Raw genomic sequence first — 20,437 nt, forward strand, 5'->3', positions numbered from 1 at the left:
GTATGTATGTATGAGAGTGGTGGTGTATGTATGTATGTATGTATGAGAGTGGCGGTGTATGTATGTATGAGAGTGGCGGTGTATGTATGTATGGTCAAGAGTGGCGGAGTATGTATGAGAGCGATGTATGTTTTAATACAGGATTACGGTTAAAAAAAAGTCTGCAGTAAATTGCTTTGTGGACTAGCATGAAAATCATCGGTAACACTAACAACGGTTCTTGTACGGCACTAGCCATAGTGCCGTAGTGTAGTTGTTAGTTGGGGGGTCTGGGGGCCTGGCACCAGCAAGCCTGGCAGGCCATTGTTGCATGTGGTATACTATGTAATGGGTGTGTGACGTGTCATAGGCATTATGGTGTGATTTTTTTGGGGGAGCGCCTGCGGCGAGCACTATCCCAGTTATCCCTGCTTTACAAAAATGAGTAAAGCCCTGACATTATGTGTAATGTGCATTACGGGGTGTGGCATTCGTTTTGCCTGTCAACAATTTATCTAAGTATAGTGATGTAATAATCCCGCCTGATGTAATGTTGGCTCCACCCCTTATTGATTTGTTGCCGCCCACATGAGGCCACTTTCAGAAATTTTCCAGGGCCACTTTTAGTTCCCAATCCGCCCCTGCACCTGTACATTCTATATGTTGGTATTTTGACCTTGTCGGGATTTTAAATGTCGGGATTTTGTCCTTGTCGGTATTTTAAATGTCGGGATTTTGTCCTTGTCTGGATTTTGTCCTTGTCGGTATTATAACCCATTTGGGATTTTGACCCTGTCGGGATTTTGACCATCAAGATTTTGACTGCATCACCGTGTGAGATGGTCACACATCCTCGCCTTGGCGGATAGCGCACTGAGAGGGGTTGCTCAGGCGGGCCAGCGGGAACGATGGACCTGGCTCCATCTGTATGGTATCCAGATAGCTGACAAGCAATATTTAGTTTGACATTCAATAAGTCTACAACCCAAGGTTGACATGCACAATGTCGGCAATGACAAAATGATGACACAAGCAAAAGGACACATGATCGACACATGAAATGGGGGACATGAGTTTTAGGGATTTTTTTTTTTTTACTTGTCATACTGTACCATTCACGTGGACTCCTATTGGGAATGGTAAAGTGTTCCAAGCTCTGCAGTGGGGGAGCGAGGCACCTGGCCCGAACCATAGTGGCTCAAGTGAGCCATGCGAGGGGAAACGGTACACTAATTGGGGGTGCACGTGATCCAGTGTTAAAATGACACCAAAAACTTATGTTGACATTTTTGTGTGTCAACCTTTATCATGTCAACCTTTTTTCAATGTCGACTTTGTGCATGCTGAACTTTTGCTGTCAACCAAGACATTGTCTGTGACCTATACTACACCTGCACACATTAACACAAGCAAGGTGAAGCTTGGAGAACAATTCCAATTTGGTTTGTTCTTACTTTTAGTGACTTGGGTTAGCACTGAATGCTGGGGTTCTAGTTCAATTGTAACTACAATAATGACCCAGGAGTCTTGTTGTGTACAAACAATCATCAGAGGGATGGAGAGGGATCCTTTGGAGGATTTCTGCAGAAAGAAGCCCATAGGCATATATAACCAATGCCATCTATAGATGGCATTGCCTATTATTTAAAAAGTTTTCCTTCCGGTAGCTTATTGCAAACTAGCACATCACAACCCTATACAATTATTTGGGGACTATTGTGCAACAGGTCTGCAGCCGATATCTGCTTGAAACTCTTCCTCATGCATAGAGGAAGCCACATGTTTTGTTGTAAACCTCTGAAAACTGCACTATTTAACTTTGATGCACCCCATCCTATATGTCCTTAGCTGTAGCAAGCTGGCTGCCTAATTTATATAAATCTGAAATAGAAATGCAATTTCACATAGGGTGAGGGGATAAATCAAAGTGGGTAAGTGCACAGGTTGCCAAAAGCGACCAGCTACTGTAGTTTCTAGCTAGCATGTATCAAGTACTGTACATTGTATAGAATAATAGGTAGAAGCTATGGTTGCTATGGGTAACCTACATATACTGTAATTGTTTAGGGAATTCAAAGAAGCAGAATTGTACAATTCTTTTAGTATGAACCGTGATCCTTTGTCCCATGCTTTGTCTTATAGGGGTTGTGTTTAGCAATGGAGAGCGCTGGAAACAACTCCGTCGCTTCTCACTTTCCACTCTGAGGAATTTCGGCATGGGGAAGAGAAGCATTGAGGAAAGGATCCAGGAAGAAGCACAGTGCTTAGTGGAGGAGATCAGAAACTACAAGCGTAAGTGTTCCATTGTGCTTCCAGTCCCGGAGCAGCCGTCAGAAATTGTAAGGCCTGGGATTGATTAAATAGGCATGGCCCCCCTACCCTTCCTTGACCCCAGGGGATACTGTTCAGACCTCCACTGTCCACAACACTTGTCGCAATACTCCACCTCTACATTGCTTCAAGGGAAATGTGAACTTTGTTTATAGCAAATTATACTTGATAGACTCCAGTCCAGGGCCCTCTTTCTGTCCAGGTCCAGGACTGGAGTACCGGTAGTCCCCCTGATGGTGGCCCTCTTCAGTATTAACATTGATCCAGTAGCTATTCAGCCTAGAAGTACCCAGTATTCAATCATGTGAAGTGCTCTTAAGTACACCTTCATTAGTACAAATTAGTAGATTTGACCTCCAATGTTGTCCTTCCTCGCAACTGTTTGGCATCTGACTCAGACTGACTTATTCCACTGGGTGCAGACACAGGTTTATTGGAAGGTCACAGTAAATAATAATAATACTTTTTAAAAAAAATGCTTAAAAAAGAATGTAATAAGCAGGAATATAACACAGCCATTGGAACTAAAAGTTCATTTTAAGCTGGCCATACATCTACAGATTTATTGCCAGATCTAGCTGGCTGGAACAAATCCTGGTAATGAATGAAGAACAAATGACAGTTGACCATTTGCTTTGAAATGCTGGAAACTTCCAAAAACTGTCATTCAGATATTACCAGGTGTTTGTTTCAACCAGCCAGATCTGACAATCGATCTGTAGATGTATGGCCAGCTTTACTTTATAATGGACTATTTTATGGTTAAGAGAGGGGAAAGAGGGAAGACAGGAGACCAGGAAGGGGCAGTGCAACAGACTGTGAGGAGAGAGGGAACAATTGAGACAGAAAGAAACAAAGGTATAAGAGAAAAGAGAATGACAGAGAGATCCTAAATGGTGGATCCCGAATGGTGGATCCTAAATGGTGGATCCCAATCTAAGGTGTTCCGAATTAGAAAAAGTCCAAAGAAGAGCAACAAAGCTTATTAGGGGAATGGAGACTTTAAGCTACGAGGAGAGATTAAGCAAGCTGGGACTATTTACACTAGAGAAGAGACGTTTAAATGCTCAACATGTACAAATATATCAGGGGCCAATATAAGGACCTTTTTTCTGCTAGACAAGAATCTAGGACGATAGGGCACGAGTTTAGATTTGAAGAAAAAAGATTTTGTTCATCTAGAAGAAAAAAAATCTTTACAGTCAGAACAGTCAAACCTTGGAACTCTCTTCCTGAAGAAGTGGTGTCGGCAGACACTATAAATACGTTTAAAATAAGGTTGGATAAACATTTATTGGCTAAAAACATCCACGGGTATGAATAAGTAACAATCTGTCTTTAAAATATCAGAACATACTATACAACAAGGGATTAGCTACTATAAACATAGGTTGAACTAGATGGACGCAAGTCTTTATTCAGCCTCACCTACTATGTAACTATGTATGAGGAGTCGGCAGACACTTTAAATACGTTTAAAATAAGGTTGGATAAACATTTATTGGCTAAAAACATCCACGGGTATGAATAAGTAACAATCTGTCTTTAAAATATCAGAACATAACTTACAACAAGGGATTAGCTACTATAAACATAGGTTGAACTAGATGGACACAAGTCTTTATTCAGCCTCACCTACTATGTAACTATGGCCCTTATTCTGATCTATGCGGCCGGAGCCGCATACGTTGCTCCGGCCGCACAAACCAATCCCCGCCTACAAGACGGATCGCCACGGCCGTCCGTACGCGGACGGCTGGCGATCCGCATGAAAATGGTGGGGCGTACGCCTCCACCATGGTGGGAGCTGCCCCCTGCATTCGATGGTCGACGACCATCGAAGGCAGGGCCGCACGCTCCCCCCGCTCACGCAAGCTTAGACCACACGGACAATCGTCCGTGTGAAAGCTTGTATGGGGGTGGAGAGCTGACATCCGGCGATGTCAGCTTTCCGCCCCCATCACTGGCGTCATAGCCTCATTACCATGCATACGCCCCGCGTTTGCATGGGAACGCCCATGAAACGCGGGGCGTATGCATAGGGAAATGAGGGTATTAAGCCCCTCACGCCCCTATACGCCCCCTTTGCGGCGTATAAAATTTGTGTGCGGCGATTTCGCCTGCACATGCGCAGAGTGACCTCTGCGCATGTGCAGAGTGAAAACATCGGCGGTACGGCCGCACACGGGCCGTACCGCCTAGTTCAGAATAAGGGCCTATGTAACTATGTATGAGGAGTTTCATCTAAACTCAAATGAATAGGGTGCAGTTCTTGAGGCAAACCAGGGGCCCCCCAGTACAGTATACTGGCGAATGCGCGGGGGGAGCGAGGGAATGTTTTCTCTCTGCGAATGCACATTTCTGCGCTTGTGCAGATACTGGGGGCGAGCGGGCATGGCAAACTGCTCGTTCACCATCCCGTTCGCACCTACCTGTGGGCATGGGGGGGTGGGGTGACAGACTGTGCCCATGGCCATTCCCATGCAAACGCTGTGTGTTCCCATGAAAATGGCGCCATGACACAGATGCCGGGGGTGGGCAGCTGACGTCACCGGATTTCAGCTGCCCACCCTCGTCCTGTACAGGGATGATGCAAAGCTTAGACACCAGAGAGTGTCTTAGTTTTGTGTACACCTTTCAAATCGAATGATTTGGCCCCTGTACCCAAGGCTGCGAATGGATTTTTAAGCTAAATATCCATTCGCAGCCATGTGGGGGAATTTGCAGAGTGAGAGGGCGGGGGGGAGGGTTGCCGTGCGAGTGGCGGGCGACATTTCATCAACACACAACATTGCGAATTTCGCAGCATTGCATGTGGACCAAAGTAAGGTCAAAAGTGTATACCAAATTTGAGATACTGTTAAGTTCAATGGACAAGCCATTGGCTTCCAAACAGCAGCTATATGATAAGTGGTGACAGAAACTATTTGGCATGTTCATTTATTTAGAAGCTTGGTTGCTTCCGGGATACCCAAAGTAAAACAAAACAAAAAAACATAGGCTTGCATGGGATAGGAAATTTGTAGAATATAGGATATGAGATCAATAACTTCCCATCAGAGATTTTTGTACGTGACCTCCAAATATGTTGGGAAGTACCTTCAGAGGTGCAGCCTCTCCAATGTCTTTCTGATGGTCTAAAAAACATTTTGCAGAGATGGGATGGTGCTTAGTACATCTGTATGGCATTGTAAAGTTCTCTTTTGTTATGAGAAAAATCGAGCTGGAAGCTACATTTTCCCAAATGTCCATTCAATCATCCTCATCTAATACGCCTCTCAAATCTACCTTCCAATCAATCTCTCTGGAGTCACAAAAATAAGATGATTCCTCAGTTGTCCATGAATATAAACTTGAGACAGAATATTTGTATGGGTTCTATGAGCAAGTCGATGTTTCACCTTAGGGTGTTTAAACTACTGTACTCTAACAGTCAATTTATTCTCTATGCTTTTCGTATGTAAGGGAAAAACAGACACATTTTACAATAAAATTGCTTATTTTCTATCATGAAAGCAAATACAGTCTCTAATCACAGATTTTACCAACAGAAAAACCGACAGACCCCAGGAATATTCTTTCTCAAGCAGTCTCCAATGTCATCTGTTCCATTGTCTTTGGGAACCGCTTTGAGTATGAAGACATGAAGTTTCTGAAGCTGCTTAACTTGTTTAATGAGACTTTCCTACTGATGAGCTCCACCTGGGGGCAGGTACTGTGTAATAGGCAGTTCAGTATTTTGGTTTAGTAAAGTTGTGGTCATTTGTCTGCTCATGCACTGGATCTACAATGGTCATACAGTAGTGTCCCCTAAGTCACAGCAATGGGGTATGGACAAGGGGTGGCAATGGCCAGCATTTCAGAAAATGCGTGTTTGTTGACCTTGTTTTTTGCGTATCGAGGGCAGTCCTTGCAAGCAGCTTTACTAGCCTCGCATGATAACACTGGCCATACCGAGTAACCTCTGAGGACCAATGGTCATGCAGATGATGCAATAAAGTTGAATGTACAGTAAGTGTCTGTTTACACAAGATACCTCTAGCAGCATTAGAATATTATCATGTTACAGGCTGGGTTTGAAAAATGTCAGGAGCTGATTGGCTGGTTGTTTATAACTCTCCACTTTATCCGTTTTTTGAAGCTGGGGGCATCTGGCCCATTCTGTGTTCTGGCACAAATGTGGTTTAATTTGTCACAGTATGCCTATACAGTATATCCATGTCCTAGTCATTGCTTCTCAATTGTGTGAATGACCAGTATTCTTTATGTTTAGCTACAGGAAATGATTCCTAAAGTTATGGACTATATTCCTGGACCACACCAGAAAATCAATCCAATCATTGAGAAACTATTGGAATTTGTGTCTGAGAGAGTCAAAATGAACCTGACAACATTGGACCCGAGCTCTCCCAGAGATTATATTGATTGTTTCATCACCAAAATGCAAAAGGTATATTTATACTTTAATTAAAAATGTCAACACTTGGTTTCAGTTTTGAATTACGTCACCTCCTTAGAATTCCCCCCCCCCCCCCCCCCCCCCAACTGAATGCTTGGCTTTCTTGGTTTGACTACCTCCCAACTGTCCTGATTTTTACAGGACAGTCCCTTTTTTATGGACTTTTGCGTTTTCCCATCCTGCAGTGAAGGGGAGGGGAGGGGAGGGGGGGTGGGCGGGGCAGTTGGGAGACCCCCTGTCACAATGTCTATTCACTGACAGAACCAGGGTTGTGGCATTCCTGCAAAGCCACATCCCTTTTGTTGAGGCAATACCCTTTGCAGGAGCATGCGGCGGGAGAGCCCCGCAAATAACTGTGTAAAATATATAGGGTAGGATGTATGCAAGATATTGTTGTTGCAGCTGTATGAGTGCGGTTTTAGCAGTAATATCAATGCTGAAGAAAAAAATGCCTTAAAGTGAAGGGGGCTGCAGTATAAACACGTCAGTCATAAAGATTAGAGGATTTTGGTCACAGGACAGTTGGAACTGCGCTCCTCATTGCCGTCACCGGCGCGCCAATCGCCATGGACTGCCGGTGATTCTGGCATGCATCCGTCTCCACATTCCAGACACTCGCGCATCGTGCTGGTGCGCCAGCCGCCAGGATTGAGCCGCAGGCGGCAGCAACGAGTGCAGCTCCATCTGTATATGGGTACAAATATTCCAACTTTGAATGCATTCTTTTGTAGTTTAGGTGCAGTTTTTTGCCTATTCTGCACCAACCTAATGGACACCTGGCAGCAATGCTTAGTGATACTGTGTTAGCTTATTTTTGGTTTTAAGTTAAATTTCTTATTGTCCTTTTGATAGGAAAGCTGGATAAAATGAGTATGACTGTTTTACCATTTCTTAATACCCGTTTGCCTTTCAGGAAAACGAGGACCCCACTTCTGAATTTAACATGAAGAACTTGCTGCTGACAGTCCTCAACTTATTCTTTGCTGGGACAGAGACAGTTGGGACAACATTAAGACATGGATTCCTCATCCTCCTGAAGTACCCAGAGATACAAGGTGGCATTTAAATAAATAATAGATTGGTCTGATTTAAGAGATTAAGGGCCAGATGTATCAAGCTTCACAAAGTGATACAATGTAGAGTGATAAACAACCAGCCAATCAGCTCCTATCTGTCATTTTTCAAACCCAGCCTGTGACGTAGCAGGTAGGAGCTGATTGGCTGGTTGTTTATCACTCTCCAATTTATCACTTTGTGAAGATTGATACATCTGGCCCTAAGTGAGTTCTCTGAATGGTGGAAGTTGTAATGTTTTGCCACTCATAACACTATCCAGGCTGGCCATACATTAGAACAATTCTAGGCCTGAATACAGGATTTTGAGGTATCGTGCAACTGATTGTGTGCACATCGTGAGGTATTTCGGTGCGATGCACGGTCCCGTGGGTTGAGAGGTCGTTTGAATGATCATTTGTGCTGCTCATATGATCAGCTGGGATGGCTTGCTGCTGTAATCAGATCGTATGTGTTTCAAAGCACATTCAATCCATTGTTCGATCATAAGACCTGCATACTGTATGATCTGCAAAGGAGTTAATGTAGTTTATTTTGCTAAAGGCACAGAGTTCCTAGTTATGCCACTGCATCCACTTAAGAGAAAGTATAGGGTTGAGCAGCACCAGTTCTTTCACTTCAGAGGAACACATTCTGGATCTGTTACACCAGTGGCAACTCTTACATCACAATACGTCAAAGCCAAATCTTCCCCACTGAACTAGATTATTAGGATCTTAATGAAGTCTTTTTCAGTGAAGGGCATAGGAATGGAGCATAACATGTGGCAATGCACTGGATCATTATGGTGGTGATCCAGGTGAATTAGTCCAACTATCATTGTTAGGACCATGAAGACCTTTTTCCTTTTTTTGCCTAACAGAGCTGAATTTGCATTTTGTCCCACTGAAGCTTTGCCTTCCTTTGGATCAGCATTTTATGAAATGTACTAAGCCCTCAAGAGTGATAAAGTGGAGACAGATACACTATCAACCAATCAGAACCTGTTATTTTTCAAAAAGCTGATTGGCTGGCACATTCCCTCCACTGTATTATTTATGGCTTAGTACATCTTCCGCTTGGAATATATAAAAAGGTAGAACTTTATAGACCTAGGTATATCTTCAGCTTTATTAACTATCAGTTAAATATGTTGTAAAATAATAAAAAAAAAATCATAAAGAATTAATTAGCACAATGGTAATTTTTCCAAGCCTGCAATTAGCAGTCTAAACAGAGTTTTATTTTACACATAATGTACATTTGTAATTTATTAAGTTTTTTTAATGGAAAATATCCATTAAAACTCAAGTAAATTCTTTTTCATTTCACTTATTAACTTTCAGAGTTTAAAGTGTCACACTGTATATTATGATGTTTGGACCATAACAGGTGTTTCCCTTTGAAAAGAAAGACCAAGCAATAGAAAAATGTTGTTCTTTGCCTTTACGCTTGTTCTAGATAAGCTGCATAAGGAGATAGATTGTGTGATAGGCCAACACAGAAGTCCAAACATTGAGGACCGAAGCAAGATGCCATACATGGATGCTGTCATTCACGAGATCCAGAGGTTTAGTGATGTTATCCCAATAAATGTCCCCCACACGGTCATCAGAGACACCACGTTCAGAGGATTCACCATTCCAAAGGCAAGTGGGGCAGCTCTAAATAATGCAAATAGAGAATTTCTCCTAAAACGAATTTGTGTATTTTATTATTAATGCAGTATTGCAGTTAGTTATGCCAGAAATTTAGTAGAAATTAAACCATAAGATATCTAGGGCGAAATGTAATAGGGTGCGATTTTTTTAGGCATTTTGCAATTTTTGGTCAAAAATTGACAAATTCGCACATTTTCCGAAAATCGCACATGTGATAGGGTACAAGATGCAGTAAAACCCACACTTTTTGCCGCAAAATTCACACATTTTCACCCGGAGAGTTTGGGTCAAACTTCAATTCGCATCCACATGTTTTCCCAAGTATACAACTCGCAAATGTAATAGGGTGCGATTTTTGGTAATGTCGCAAAAAAATAGACCATCTTCTGACTGATGAATCTGAGCCGGACCTGGTTCCAAAAATATGGGGGACAAAAAGCATAAGGGTCCCCTGTATTTCTGAAACCAGCCCCGGACTCTTGGACCAGTCGTGGTTCCGAAATTACAGGGGACAAAAAAAGTGGGGGTCCCCTGTATTTTAGAACCAGAACCAGGCTCCAACATCCTGCGGTCTCATGCCACAACCGGGGGACAATTTTTACATAAGGTCCCCCAGCCCTACCATGTACACCACGGTTGGTCAGCCCTGGACTGGGTACCTCGTGGAGTTATGGTATAAGGATGTCGACGGTGTCTAGATCGACCATGTTATGGTCAACCACTTTTAGTAAACCCATCAAGTTAGATGCCTAAAGATAGTCGACCCCGTCTAAATTTACAGCAACAAAAGTTAGAAGCAAGGGTTAGATTAACAGGACCATGTTCGATGGTCACATTGTTTTTGGTGGCTTTGTTGACATCGGTTGACATGGACACTGTATAAGTGCACAGTGTCCCCTTCGCCATGCTTCAGACATGGTGCCTCGCTGCGCTCGAGCACACTATTACAATCTCACTCTATATCCACTTGGATAGTGAAGTATTTAGTTGAGCTGCACCAAAAGAAGCTCGAAAACTCATGTGACCGTTGACCATGCTCACGTCACTCTAACGCTGTCGTCTAACTTCCATTACTGTCGATCTAGATGTGGTCAACTATCTTTAGGCATCTAGCTAGATGCCTTCAACTAAGTGGTTGACCATAGCATGGTTGATTTAGACAACGTAGATCCATCCATCGGATACGTACCCAAATTGACTAGTACAGTGGTTCTCAAACTATTTTGCTCTGGGACCCCATCAGACAATAAAACTTATTACAGGACCCCAGCAAGTTACTACTGAATGGCTGCCACATGTGCGGTCAGTGAAGTGACCGCTATTGTGACAGGGAAACAGTGGGTAATGGGGGGATGGAAAAGGGTGACAGGGGGATGGAAGAGGGAAGCAGAGGGTGTTTACTTAATGAGTTATCCCCTGTCCCCCCCCTCCATAGACACACTAATCTGATGGTCAGCACCATGGAGTCGTGACCCCATGCTGAGGTGGTCGGGACCCACTTTGGGGTCAGGACCCACAGTTTGAGAACCACATTTTTGGACCAATGGGTTTTTATCATAATGTACAGTAGACACTAAGGGTGAGATTTAATAGGATGAGAGATTCAGAAAGTGAGAGATTTGGGAAGGTTTTTTTTAAAGCGGCAATCATTTACACTGCAACATTAGTTTGACTTTGCAGTGTAAATGATAGCAGCTTTAAAAAAACAGGAGATTTCTTCCCAAATCTCTCACTTTCTGAATCTTTCATCCTATTAAATCTGACCCTAAGGTGTAAAGCAGCAATCAATTACACTGCAAAACCAGGTTGATATTGCCATATAAATGATTGCTGCTTTAAAAAACATGGGAAAACTCTCCCAAAATCTCTCACTTTCTGAAACTCTCACCCTATTACATTTAGCCCTAAATTCACAACTGGTTTTGCACTAAAACGTAATTTAGTGGTTATCTATAAAATTATTTAGGAAATTACTCCGGTTTTATCAAATTAAAAACATTACTCTGGTGTCTAAAATGTTAAATTATAAGATCTGGTTTTGATCAACAAATAGTTGTTTTAAATGTAACATCTACTGTACTGTATATCTCTATAAAGTCCAGCAAACCAGAACCTACTGCATACAATATCTTTCATTACCATAGCATAGTTCAAAAAGTCCCCCTGCAGTGAATATGGGAGTTATTCTGGTTCACTCGCAAAGGCACAATCATTCTCTAATGGACAAAACCATATGCATTGCAGGTGGGGCTAATGTAACATGTGCAGAGAGAGTTAGATTTGGGTGTTTTATTGTTTCTGTGCAGGGTAAATACTGGCTGCTTTATTTTTATACTGCAATATAGATATCAGTTTGAAGTACAAACCCCACCCACATCTAACTCTCTCTGTACATGTTACATCTGCCCCACCTGCAGTGCATATGGTTTTGTCCATTAGAGAGTGATAGAGCCTTTGCGAGTGAACCAGAATAACCGCCTGTGTTTCCAAGTCTCATAATTGTGTTTAAAAACTTAATGTATATGATATAAAAGAGAGCCTGGTACTGTAGTGTACTTGAACTACTGAACTGTGCTGCACTCTCTGGCCTTTCATGGCTTTAGAGGAGAACAGAAGCAGAGACAGTGCTCACCAAAGAGGAACTTTTTAAACTCTTTTTATAAAGCTTAGAATGATGATGCTCATTACTGTTATAATTATGCTGTTATTACTCAAGTACTGTACTTGCTTGCTGTCATATCCGAACAAACTTTAATTAAATGAGTGGGTTAACAATTAATTTCAGTCTGTAAACAGCACAGGTTTATTTTTGAACATAATTAAAAGACAGCAGAGAACATCAGTTATATAATATCTATTTCAGTGTATATTCTCCTTTACTGTATTTTCTCTCATTAAATGTCTGTTAACGTTGCAATGCATTTTTATTTCTATTTTAAGGCCCCCACACAATCAGGCCTGATTTCACCCAATTCCAACGTTTTGGGCTGAGAAATCTAGTGACATCGGGCCATATAGCATGTGTTTGACACATTGGCTCAGAGTCGGAGTTTGGAAATGCTGCACAGAAGATAAATCGTATGTGCAACCATCAGCGGCACATCGTGGGTAGCTGCCAGGGGAGCTCAGTGGAAATTGGGTCCAACTTGCCCTTAACCCTTTGCAGTCCAAATTTTTTTGCAATTCAAATTTAAATTAGAGATGTGCAGGTTTGTATTTACCCAGATTTAACCGGATTTACCTGGAACGCAAAACGGGATCTTATTGGCTATCGGCTGTCACATGATTTGGAGTCAAAACATGTGACAGCTGATAGCCAATAAGTAAATCCGGATAAATCCAGGTAGATCCGAACCTGCACATCTCTAGTTTAAATGTTTAAATTAATTGTAATTTTTTTAAATTCAAAAACAGGCTACCTTGAATGTTGAACAATGTTAATGTTCTTATTTTAAAGTGGCCTACCATTGGATCTGCTACTAGCACTAGGGCTGTTGAGCCTGAATAGACGTTGGACCTGAAAGGGTTAAGACAAGTCGGACTAGTGTATTGGAGCCTTTACTTTAAAATCTATACCAGTTCAATTTACTGTACCACTGCAAATTCCAATCATCATTATCCCACATTTGTGTATATAGGGCACTGATGTTTATCCTCTGCTGTGTTCGGTCCTGCGAGACCCCAGCCAGTTCACCACACCAGACCAATTCAACCCTGGGCACTTTCTCGATGAGTCTGGGTGCTTTAAGAAGAATGATGCTTTTATGCCATTTTCCACAGGTAAAACATTACTTTCTAATTCATGTAAAATATTAAAGTGGGCCAAATGCCACTTCACAATCCATACAAGGAGATAATGTAATACATAAATAGTTAACTTGTATTGTACATAAACTTCTTACAGTAGTTCTAAAACATACAGTAGTTCCCAACATTCTAAGCTGTTGGCAACAAAATTAGGCATCTCAGTAGTTGCATCCTCATTTAAAACATCATATTTATGTTAAAATAAAACAGAAAAACAGTTTCCCACTCTCAGGGCTAAATTCAGAGGTTCACTCAAAAGACCATTGTGACTGAGAATCCATACACAGCGTATATGCAAAAATGTGCTAATGTTATTTGCAGGAGTTTGTATTAAGAAAGTGGAAAACTGACGGTATCTCAGTTACGCCGCTCGTGTACTGTATATACTGTAGTATCTGGTGTACATTGTTGGCAACGTTGGTATTCTGAGCCACCATGTGGTCTGCCGAAACTAAGCCATCAAAACCTTTACAACTGTAAATCAATATGGAGCTGCAGGCTGTGGTGTGACCACAAAATGGTGGCTTGCATTTTTGTAGCCACCACCCATTACCTCCCAAAAAGGCTGTCTACCACGATCGTCTTGGCACATGCTCGGGGTGGCACAGACTCACCAGTACAAGACACATTGCTCCCATGAAACAGATACATAATTTGCAGTAGGGTGATCTATAGACCACCAGGACAGGGAGAGGAATTGGATATGTGCCTATTACAGATTATCACTAGAATCCCCTTGGTGAGAGAGCCCACTCACAAAAATGCTATTTTAAATGTATTATTCACAAATGGTTACAGAATATCAGATGTAACTATGGGTGAGAACCTAAGATCCAGTGATCATCATGTCATATGGTTTAGTATGGTTTACAGGGTCCAACTCATGCCATATAAAAACAAAGGTGTTAGATATGAGGATGGGTGACTGCACAGATGGGGAGAACTGTAAGTGTTTCATTAGCAGATAGGAGGAACTTGGAAGGAGTGCTGGAGAGGTGGAAAAAAATGCAATACTAAAGGCAACACACCTTTGTGTTACCTAACCACAATGGTTAGAAAAAGCAACAGGAAAAAAGGAAGCCATTGTGGTTCACAAAAGAAGCTGCAACTAGTAAGAACGTCTGCAACTAGCAGTGTAAAATAATAATGACAAAGTGGTGTATCCTGCCAGAAGGATGGAGGTTACAAGGTACTGTAATCAGATGTACAAAGACAGATGCTGAGGAGAAAATGGCCCAGTCATCAGATAAAGGGTCAAAACTTTTTAAGTGAAAATTGAAAATAAAATGGAGAAATAAAAATGCTTAAGACAGATAGTGAGTGTCTAATCGATGTAGACAAAGCAATAGCAGATCACAATATTTAACTTTGATCCAAGTTTATTATAGAAGGAGAAGGGGTTAATGTTAATTAGCAAAGTAAAAATTAGGTAGGTAAAAGTATATTTACAAAGAAAAAGGTCCTAACACTGAAAACTGAAAGTAAAGTAATCAATCGGGCAAGATGGGATATATCCAAGACTACAAAGAGAGCTTAATGGGTTCTTGGAATTCCATTAAAAAAAACATTTAACCAGTCACTAAGTACAGGAGTAATTTCAGAGGACTGGAAAAGACAGAATGTTATCACACTGCACAAAAGTGGATACAAGAAAGAGGTCAGTAACTTCTGACCAGTGAGCCTTACAGATGTAGCGCCCCTTGTCCTTGCCCGGCGCCCACCTGTACGCCCCCTCTGACATGCGCCGGCGGACAGGGATGCCATTAAACTGGGATGCGCGTGCGTCTCACGTGCACACGCGTCCCAGTCTCTCGTGGCTGGGCGCCGAGACCCTGCCCGTCTCCGCTTCAGGGAGATGGGCAGGGTTAGGAGGGGAGGTGGGGGGAAGCCTCGGAATGGGGCGGCGAGGTGGCAGGCACCTGGGGGCGAGCTCCGTTGCCATGGGGCATGCAAGTGTCTCGTGCACGCACCCCCCTGGTGGGAGCTGGCGGCTGGCGGGGGCTGGCGATAATTTTGCCAGCCCCTGTCTAAATTATGGGCGCTCCATCTGTTCATCAGTATAAGGAAAAATAATGGAAACACTATTAAAGTAGTGGAAAGCCTCAAATCCAGCAATTTACAGGATTCCAAGCAGAATGGCTTTACTGGGAGGAGATCATGCCAAACATATCCTATAATTTTTTTTACTGGGTGTCGTAATAGATCAAGGAGGTCCATAGATGTAGCTTATATAGAATTTAGTAAGGTTTTTGACTTGGCCCTGCATCACACACTGCTAAACAAATAGGAAAGCTTGGGATTGCAGGAAATGAAACAGATAGTTGAGGTAAATGTAGTATATTCAGGGTGTGGTATAGGGTTCCGACAGTCGGGATCCTGACAGTCATTAGCCCGACATCGGGATCCCAACTGGCCGAACCCAAACAGCATGATGAGCATAACAAAGCCCCTTGCGGGCACAGTGGACCCCCACGAGGGAGAATAGCCGGTGGCCGTCGGGACCCCGTGTGTCAGGGTTTGGACTGTCGGGATCCCGACATCGGGTAAATTACTGTCAGGATCCCGACTGTCTGGACCCCGTCCGGCACCCATTCACAGGAGCAGGTTACCAGTGGAGTTCCCCAGGAATCTGTATTAGGTTTTTTAATATCTTTGTTGGTGAAAATGCAAATGGTAATAAAGGGAAATAATTGAGGATCTAGGTAGACTACAGGAATGAGCCAGAACATGGCAAATACACTTTAATGTAAAAAAAGGACAATCATGCACTTGGATCTCAAAAACTCAAAGGCGCTATATATATTGTAGTATTATGGTAATATAATGGATACTTCAAAGGGAAAGAGATTTAGGAGTCACCATTTTTGATGACTTGAAGGCAAGTAAGCAATGTAACAAAACATTAATGAAGGCATGTCATATGCTTGGTTGCAAAGGAAGAGGGATCAGTAACGGGGAAAAAAAAGTAATAATGCCACTGTATAGGTCATTGGTACGACCTCATCTAGAATATTGTGTTCACTTCTGGAGGCCATATCTCCAGAAGGCTATAAATACACTAGAGACGGTACAAAGATGGACAACTAAATAGTGCATGGACTACATCAAAAAAACTTACCAGGAAAGACTAAAAGATCTTACTATTGGAGCAGAGAAGGGAAAGGGGGGACATGATAGAAATTTTCAAATATACTGTTTTAAGGATTTTAATAAGATCCAATAGCAAAAAATATGTAAAAGGAAGAAAAGTATTAGAACACCTGGACTACACTGAAACTGGAGTTAGGAAGTTTCAAAGGAAATTTGAGGAAAAAGTACTTTACAGAAAGGGTAGTGGATAAGTGGTAGAGCCTCCCGTCATAGGTGGTAGAGGCCCAAACAGTAGAGAAATTTAATCATGCTTGGGAACGGCATAAAAATATCCTTGCAAAGATCTAAAGAAATGATTAGGATTGAACCTGCCAAAAATATAAATGGAAAGGGGCAGACTAGATGGGCCAAGAGGTAGTTATCTGCCGGCACATTCTGTGTTTTCTATGAAGTGTACTTCACTTTTTACAGTAGTAACACAACTGCTTTGATCACAAAATGGTCTGCTTTTACTTTACAATTATACAGTATATGTTAGTTAAGAAAACAGTTGTTCTCTATATTTTAGGTAAACGCATTTGCCTTGGAGAAGGCCTGGCACGCATGGAGCTGTTTCTCTTCCTCACCACCATCCTCCAGAACTTTAAGCTAACTTCAGAGACTCAATTCACAGAAAACGATATCGCCCCTCGAATGACTGGCTTTGCCAATGTTCCCATAAATTATGAGATGACCTTTAAACCACGTGTAGAATAAATCAAAGACATACAAATGTAAATAAGATATATATAAAAATACTGTATATTATCTGCATTGAAATAGAATTAAATTGTGCTGTTTGAAGTAAGTGTACTTACAATTAACAGCTCTATATGCTATAACATATACATAGATACTGTAGGATCTTTCATAAGAATGAAAAAATAAAATGCAGTAAATCCAGTGGGATTCAGTGCAAATGTCTACATTCTTTTTTTGAATGAGTTTTAATGAGATTGTTCTTGGTTTTGAGGTTAACACATGGGGAAGAAATTGAATTAGCTGCTCAGTAAATTAGGGGTTAACACGGTAACGGCATATTTAATAGGTGTTCATTGCTGGCTGAGGGCTTGATTCAGGTTCAATTTGACGGCGCCGCTTCAGAATATGTGCATGTGCAGACTCTCTGTGCAAACGCTTTTGGCGAGTATCACACTCGCCAAGGTGTTTGTACTGGCAGGGGAGGGAAGGGGGCGGGCTGGGGCAAAGGAACACCCAGCGCTTTATGGCCGTCCCCATACAAATGGGGTCAATGCCAGATCATGGTGGGTGGTTGACGTCACATGACATCACATGACTGACGCCATATGACATCAGCGCCGACCCTGTATTCGTCCATCTCCGTCAGAAATAAAAGTCAGTTTAGACTATATTTGTGAACCGGGAAAAAATAATTTTTGGAATGATTTTTCCTTCATGCAACCGCAAGCGAGAGGATGTTTGCTAGTCTATGCACATACGCAGCCTTGTGAACAGATGTGAATCAGGCACTGAATCCCGAATGTTACCTTTCCTCACGAACCTAAAGGTGTGATGATTGTTTATGGTAATTGACAATGTCTAAATTGACAATCACGTGGTTGACCGCTAATGGTCGAACGCGTCTGGTTAGATGCCTTAAAATGGTCAGCAGCATCTAGATCAGGGTAGCCAATTCCAGTCCTCGTGAGCTACCAACAGTTCACATTTTCCAGCTCACCTCGCAGGTACTCAGGTGCACTCATTACTGACTCCACAGGTGGAGCTAACAACTTCACTTATGATTCTGTGAGGAGACATGGAAAACGGTAACTGTTGGTAGCTCTCGAGGACTGGAGTTGGCTACCCCTGATATAGATCATCATTAACATCTTGACGCAAGCAAAAGGTTGACAAAAACGTGGTCAACAGAAGTTTTTTATTTTTTTTGTGTCTATGTCGACATGGACACTGTATAAAGCTATGATGTTTCTTAGTATCATCAAGGCTGGCTCTAACATTAGTGTTTCCACCGAGTATGCCTATCACAAAATTAAGGATTCTTATGAAGAAGGCATCCTTGTTGTACTTCATGCAGGTGGTGGCTGTGGAATTTCTAAGATGATGTCTCCACACTCAATCACTTGAGGATGCAAGGGGCACCACCAGGCGGTACAAGGTTGCACTGTTGCTTTTGCCCAGCAGTCCTTAAAGCCTCCTGCAAGCTAAGACTTTGCCTATAACAGCCACTTTTCCTCAGCAAATTAGGTCCACCAGGTACTGGGGTGCTGCCATGTCTTATGTTGGACCAGGCTGCTACAGGAGGCTGGCAAGGCAAATACAGGACTGGAGTCAGACTAGGACACTGAGACCAGACACACAGGACAAATAAGACACTTTATGGCAATGCTGTGGGCAAATAGCATGGGACCACTGTAGCAGGTGCACACACTAGTGCCACAGCACCGGAGATCGAGTTACCAAGCACTGGGAAGTGAACCGCAATGGCCAAGGTGTTAGCGATGCAGTAGCAGGTAGCATAACTTTGCAGGTGGTCAGGCAGACAAACAGGACCGGACTGCGGAGCAGCACCAGTTACAGGCAGACTAACGGACTGTGGAGCAGCACCAGCTACAGACCAACAAACAGGCAGAGCCGGACTGTGAGCAGCACTGATTAAGGACAGGAAAATGGTCAAGAGCCACAAGCAGCACTAATAGCAACACCTGGACTATACACCTGGACATACAGAGGCTCAGCAAGAGCGGGTACCATCCAAAGAGGCACTAAGAGAAGCAGAATCAGAGCAGGGACATACAGTACACAGGTGCATCCAAAGGCTCACACACAGAAGCTCTATCAGTGCAGGAACATACTGTACAGGAGACACACACATATGCACAATAACAGGTACATGCAAAGAAACCGATAATACAGGGAATGCAGGGTTAATCAGGTATGCCCAGCACTAGAAACTAGCAGTATAAACTAGCAGCACTTAGGGACGGTTGGGTAATATAGGGAGCAACTCCCAATGAAAACAACCAGAAAGGACAAACACACAGGCAGAGTACTTAGGGCGGGATGTATTAAAATACATCGCCGCCCTTCGCCGCCCCCCCCGCCGCGATGCTGCCGCATATGTACTAACATATGTGGCTGGCATCGTGGTGCGGTGACGGAGGCCCCCCGCGATACCTGTACACTAGTGTGCGGGGGGTCTCCGTCACCTCCCTGCTGCCACGCTCTCCCCTCATGCCGGGGACAGCTATGCATGCTGTCCCTGGCGCTTCCTCCTCCCCCCTGCAGCCGGAAGGATGTCCGGCTGCTTCACTAGGGGGAGGCAGGGTTTACCTTCCGGGGTCCAGGAGGACCCTTCAGGAAGATAAGCCAGAGGGGGGGGTCGGCGAATCGGCGGGTTTGCGTCGGCGGGCGGCGAAAAGAAGCCCATAGGCTTCTATAGGGTATCGCCACCCAAAGGTACCCTTCAGTGCGGTATCATTTTTGATACATTGGAAAATGCGGTAAAACCGGGGTTTTACCGCATTTTCCATTTGATACATCTCGCTCTTATAGCCTAATTATGACAGGTGAGACTGCACATACAGATGTGGGTATTGGTGACGATGTGGGGTTGGGGGGAAGTAGGTTGAAGTTTTGCCTAGCGTGGGGGGGGGCGGTAATAAAATGAGACCTGGGCTGATGTTGCTAATATGGCTTAAATAAATGTAATAAGCCAAGGCAAAACATTTCATGGGGCATGAAAACTGGCCCTGGGCTCATGACAGACATACGGCTTATAGAAATAAAGATGCAGAAAAGCCAAAAAATCAGTACATGAGACGAGAAAAATTGGTCCTGGGTGGATGTCACACATTTGGCATGTAATGTTTGAGACATCAAGACTTTTAGATGCCAAAGTTAAATAAAATCCAAAATTCTGGTGGAGCAAATGGGTCTGTTGCAAGTGGGTATGGGTCATTGGTTCAACCTACATTTGGTCGACATTCATTGGATTGACCACTGAAGTTCGGCATGATTAGATCGACAACTGAAATAG

The 20,437-nt window shown here is 43.0% G+C and overlaps 1 protein-coding gene across 2 annotated transcripts in view; it reads left to right on the forward strand.

The window, feature by feature from the left end:
• The window catches only part of LOC146035947 (cytochrome P450 2G1-like), a 34,152-nt gene extending 16,835 nt beyond the window's left edge, over nt 1–17,317 (forward strand). For both annotated transcript variants that reach the window (XM_083159669.1, XM_083159668.1), the window contains 7 exons: nt 2,122–2,271; nt 5,862–6,022; nt 6,584–6,760; nt 7,683–7,824; nt 9,284–9,471; nt 13,122–13,263; nt 16,949–17,317. In XM_083159669.1, coding sequence (XP_083015795.1) covers nt 2,122–2,271; nt 5,862–6,022; nt 6,584–6,760; nt 7,683–7,824; nt 9,284–9,471; nt 13,122–13,263; nt 16,949–17,136 — 1,148 coding nt within the window. In that variant the 3' untranslated portion in view covers nt 17,137–17,317. The remainder of the gene's footprint in view (nt 1–2,121; nt 2,272–5,861; nt 6,023–6,583; nt 6,761–7,682; nt 7,825–9,283; nt 9,472–13,121; nt 13,264–16,948) is intronic.
• Nucleotides 17,318–20,437: the final 3,120 nt, after the last annotated feature.

Source organism: Crinia signifera, chromosome 9 (assembly GCF_055691185.1).
Source record: "Crinia signifera chromosome 9, ASM5569118v1, whole genome shotgun sequence".
Taxonomy (NCBI): Eukaryota; Metazoa; Chordata; class Amphibia; order Anura; family Myobatrachidae; genus Crinia; species Crinia signifera.